General features: G+C 33.5%; 1 protein-coding gene and 1 long non-coding RNA gene across 19 annotated transcripts in view; one reads left to right on the forward strand and one right to left on the reverse strand.

The window, feature by feature from the left end:
* LOC107658645 (uncharacterized) overlaps positions 1 to 2,582 on the reverse strand; it is a 16,387-nt gene extending 13,805 nt beyond the window's left edge. The window contains exon 1 of the long non-coding RNA XR_001630808.1: positions 2,572 to 2,582. This is a non-coding gene — a long non-coding RNA (uncharacterized LOC107658645). The remainder of the gene's footprint in view (positions 1 to 2,571) is intronic.
* Positions 1 to 5,279, forward strand: part of LOC107658643 (calcium/calmodulin-dependent protein kinase type II subunit beta) — a 67,742-nt gene that overhangs the window by 11,865 nt on the left and 50,598 nt on the right. For all 18 annotated transcript variants that reach the window (XM_016447271.1, XM_016447272.1, XM_016447270.1 and 15 more), the window contains exons 3-4: positions 3,690 to 3,749; positions 3,999 to 4,053. In XM_016447271.1, the coding sequence (XP_016302757.1) occupies positions 3,690 to 3,749; positions 3,999 to 4,053 (115 nt within the window). The remainder of the gene's footprint in view (positions 1 to 3,689; positions 3,750 to 3,998; positions 4,054 to 5,279) is intronic.

Below are 5,279 nucleotides of genomic sequence, written 5' to 3' on the forward strand. Positions count from 1 at the left end.
AACTGAAAAACAGCACAGATCGCTTGGCGGAGAGTGAAACTCTGATGCGCTCAGTCAGAGAGTGTTCGGCGAATGAAAATATATCTGAGCTAAATTTATACTTAGCCTCCAACTCACGCACTGGTGAGTAAAATCTGAGAATTTATTAGCAATTGGCTAATATTAGACATCATTTAGTCGTCCAGAGTGAAGATTTAGTCGCATATGCAAGTGATTTACTCACAATGTAGAGGCTTGCTCTTTCACTGCGTCATTTTGTCTAATAAAATCCATTTATAATTCTTCCAAAATTCAAGATAGGGCTGTCGCGATAACCGCAATATCGCAATACCGCGCTAAGCGTCGTTGGCTTCTTGGCCTTTTGCCAAACTTTTTTTTTCTCCCTTTTCTTTAATAATAAACTTCTTAATTAAATTAAGTGCAGACACTTAAGTGAGCCTAAACCTGCAGCTCAACAATAATCAGAACATATATAAAGACATATATTTATATATCATATATTAACATATATAATATATATAAATACATTATTTTTTGTAAAAAAAAGAAAAAAAATCCTTCTAAATGAAAAAAAAAATGCAATCACTTAAGTGAGCCTAAAGCTGCAGCTCAATAATCAAAAACATAAATCAAAACATAATTTCTGTAAAAAAAAATAAATCAATAAAAAATGCAGTCATTAAACCTGCAGCTCAACAAGGTTTTTGGAGACATGCTCACTTTCTACACATTCCTCTTTCAGTCCAAGTTATGATGCAGGAATGTTCACCAATCCTTCTAAATGGAAAAAAAAAATGCAATCACTTAAGTGAGCCTAAAGCTGCAGCTCAATAATCAAAAACATAAATCAAAACATAATTTCTGTAAAAAAAAAAAAATCTATAAAAAAATGCAGTCATTAAACCTGCAGCTCAACAAGGTTTTTGTAGACATGCTAACTTTCTACACATTCCTCTTTCAGTCCAAGTTATGATGCAGGAATGTTCACCTTTCCTGGATTAAGTTTGGAGCTATGGTGTGGAGCGGTGAGGTACGAGGATGTGTGCACATACACACACAAGGAGAGAGAGAGCGCGAGTGTCACACACACACACACACACACACACACACACACGCAGTCTCTCCGTACAACAGTTTGTTTTTTGTTTTTTTTATGCGTGATTTTGAACAGATGTAAACAATGGCAGGAGGCTTAAAAGTATAGACGTGATACCAGCTACATTTAATTATTGTACTAAATTGCAGAAACGTAGTACTTTAGTCTGCTATTCCTCGCTCTGTGAAGTAATGTTAACGTGAGGGAGCAAACTAGTTCACGTTTGCTAGTTAAACGTGATACCAGCTAAATTTAATAATTGTACTAAATCGCAGAAACGTAGTTCTTTAGTCTGCTATTCCTCGCTCTGTGAAGAAACTGATGGTAAAACTAATGACATTATTTACTGTCTTTACATTTATTTTGAAAGATGAAGCTAGCGATTATGGTAAGGGGCGTTACATTTCCGACGAGTGCTTGCGGTGTTCGGCCAATCACAATGCACTGGGTCAGCTGGCCAATCAGAGCAGACTGCGCTTGTCGGAAGGAGGGACTTTGTAGAAAACGAAGCGTTTGAGAGAGGCGGGGCATAGAGGACCTACAATAATGTACAGTATTTGAAAAATAATGTGTTTTTTGAACATTAAAGCATGTCAACATACTCTGTTACACCAAATACACCAAATAATGATCTTTAAAATAGCATCATATGACCCCTTTAAATGCAGCTTCGGTTAAAAAATCATTTTAAAAAATCATTAAAAAATCTTCCCAACCTCAAACTTTTGAGTGGTGTTTTTGTACCAAAACACTCCTAATTTTATTTTTTATGACCATTTTACACCCTCTATCATACAATTGGGTTTTGATACATGTTCTATTTGCAGCTCAGAAGAAATGTATGTTTTTATAGTACATCAGAAAGAAAATTTGATTTCTCATGTTAAACATCACCAGTCAGACTTTTAATGATAGCTGCGATCCATATTAGTCCATTTGGGAACTCTCAATGATGCTGGGATGATGGACAGCCAGCCGTGTGTGTTTTTATCAGGACTCTGAATCGTGAAGCGCTGTAGACGATCTGTGGCCTCTTTCCCGTATGACTCATGCATGGCAGACAGCAGGCTTCCTCCGTGGGGTGTGCCGGAGCGGTCCAGACCTCTCGGCTGCGCTCGTCTGTCTCTGTATCATGCAGATTCGTTTGAGTCGAGCGTGTGCTCCACACTTAAACTAGTAGAGGTTGCGCGATCTCCAGCCGCCGGTTGGCCGCTTGGTTTACAGTAGACCCTGTGGTCTGTGTGATGCTGAGTCTGACCTTTGCTGCCATGTTTGAAGTGATGTGCAGACCGATCTGATCTGAGATCAGTGTGAATTGAACAGGAACTGTTTGACTGGAGAGAAAAACAAATATCACAACCTTCAGAATTATATATAAATTATTATATAAATATTCATGGTCTTATTGTGCATGGTTCATTGGTTTTCATAATCTTTCTTCATAATGCAATGGCTTTCTCCACCTCTGAAATGACTTTTCTGCTGATGGAAGAAGGATGTGTGGGTGGGGAAAAATAATGATGATAATCAATTGTCACGATCGAACCAAACCCCTGTGGATTAAATAGTGCCAACTTACTGTTTCATGACATTTCAGTGTAGTGTATTTGCATCAGCATGATTTTCTAACAGTCTGAATCTACTGCAGTGGTGTTATTTTAGTGTTATTGGTATACTGTTGTAGTTTTTGGCAATATATCAGATTTAGTGCTGTCAAACGATTAATCGCGATTAATCACATCCAAAATAAAAGTTTTTGTTTGCATAATATATGTGTGTGTACTGTGTATATTTATTATGTATATATAAATACACACACATGCATGTATATATTTAAGAAAAATATGTTTTGTTTATAAATATAAAATATTTATATTTAAATATAAATTAAATATAAATATATAGTATATATATACATGTAAATATTTTTAAAATATATACATGCATGTGTGTGTATTTATATATACATAATAAATATACACAGTACACACACATATATTATGCAAACAAAAACTTATATTTTGGATGCGATTAATCGCGATTAATTGTTTGACAGCACTAATCAGATTAGATTTTATTTTTATATTTTCTGAATGATTTTAATTTGAAAGTTTTAGTAATTTTGTTGTGTTTTTCTCCTTTTTTTAAAAGTCTTTTTTAATGGTCTGTATAATTTTTATTAGTTTTAGTTATAGTATTTAGTTTGGGTTATTTTAGTACTATGAGTTAAACTAAATGAAAATGAGAAATGTTGCCTTTGCAAATAGCTGAAATAGTTTTTTATATTTAATTTTATTTCAGTTCATTTTTAGATTTTTTTATGGTTTTAGTTAACGATAATAACCCTGATTTGCTGTAATACTTGGTAATCTGGCATATGTTGGTTAGTTAACTTGCAGTTCACTAAAATTCATGTGAAAGTGAAAGGGCTAACATGGTTTTCTAGTAGCTAAACTTCCTCAAAGTTCATGAAATTCCACAAAAGATTTCTGCAAACTGTTAATTGGTTAAAAAGGCTTTTTTAACATTTAATTGCTCCATCTGCAGTTTCTCCATTACATGAGGCTTAACACGGACCCAATTCTTTTCCCAGATCACCAGAAGCTGGAACGGGAAGCCCGTATCTGCCGTCTGCTCAAACATCCCAATATCGGTGAGTCCATTAAAGTCAGCTTCACAAATATACCCAAACTTCTCCATTCATGACGTAATCAGTGTGAAATCCCTCTTTAAGGATGCAGGTGCCACACGGTCTGGTTTGAATGAGCTAAGAGGGGCATTAATATAGAAAGCATATGTTTTCAGCCCATGAAACTGCTCTTCGAATTGTGCTGTTTGAGTTTGAGTGAATGGCAAATGAAAGTATGTCATGAAATTATGACTCTCTTTCTCTTTAATGCAGTGCGGCTCCATGACAGTATATCAGAGGAAGGCTTCCATTACCTCTTATTTGACCTGTAAGTGCTTCCATATAATATGGCGCATTATATATCTCTCTCTCTGCTTTGTTTTTGCTCGGTGCGCTTCAACAGACGCCCACCCACTCTACCTTCCCCTCTCATCTCTCTTTATCTCTCTCTCTCTCTCTCTCTCTCTCTCCCCCGCTCGCTTGAGAGCCAGTTTCCATAGCAACAGAGCTGGGCTGCCCAGCCGAAGAGAAATCCTGCAGCAGGGGTCCCCCCCCCACCCCCCCGAAGCCCCAGTGTTCTCTCTTCTAGAGGATTCCCCCATCCATACTACTGCTCTCGCTCTCTCTCTCTCTCTCTCTCTCTCTCTCTCTCTCTGTCTCTCTCTCTCTCGCTTAATTTTCTTGTCATGCACAACCACACTAGATCAATACTGCTATCTTTAGTTTATCTTCCTTAACTGTACTTGTTTAATAAATGCTGCTTTTATTTATTTATACATTCTTGATACATTATTTGCTACTTTTGATACAAAAATTTGCACTTTAGTTTACTTGCAAATTGAAGTATGCGATCTCGAAATACTAAATACTGTGCCATTGGTTGAGCCAGTCTGTTCTCATGAATCAACCAAACGAGACCCAACCTAGCATAGGACAAAGTATTTTTCTTATGCTAGTAATTGTAAAAAAATAAAAATTAAAAAAAGGTACTGAATAACACAAATCACCTTTTATTTATTTATTTATTTTTATTATTTTTGGTTAAATTGCTACTTCATTGATTCTTATTTTATTATTTTATTTTATTAATATTTGTTTATATAACCAAAAGTATTTAATTTAAAATAAGATTTGATTATTAATTTAATTATTATAATTTATTTTTTATTATTATATTAGTTTTATTAGTAGTTATGTTTTACTTTTTTTGTTTTAATTTTTGTAACTATTTTTTTTTATAACGATTTATTTTTATATATAATATTTGAATTTATATTACAAGTTTAACATATTTATTACCATTTATTTATTAGCTGTTTATTGTTTACTGTTTTATTCTTTTTATTACCAGTTTATTTAATTTAAAATATTTAATTTATTATTTTATTAATATCTTTATTTTATTTTATAATATTTGTTTATTGCATCCAAAAATATTTAATTTTAAAATATTAACATATATTAATTAATTATTTTGAATTAATTAATTAATGTATTTATGTAGTATTAGTTTATTTTATTAATTTTATTAGTAGTACATTTGTAAATTATTTT

This window comes from Sinocyclocheilus anshuiensis, unplaced genomic scaffold (assembly GCF_001515605.1).
Source record: "Sinocyclocheilus anshuiensis isolate Anshui unplaced genomic scaffold, SAMN03320099.WGS_v1.1 scaffold343, whole genome shotgun sequence".
NCBI classification, from domain to species: Eukaryota; Metazoa; Chordata; class Actinopteri; order Cypriniformes; family Cyprinidae; genus Sinocyclocheilus; species Sinocyclocheilus anshuiensis.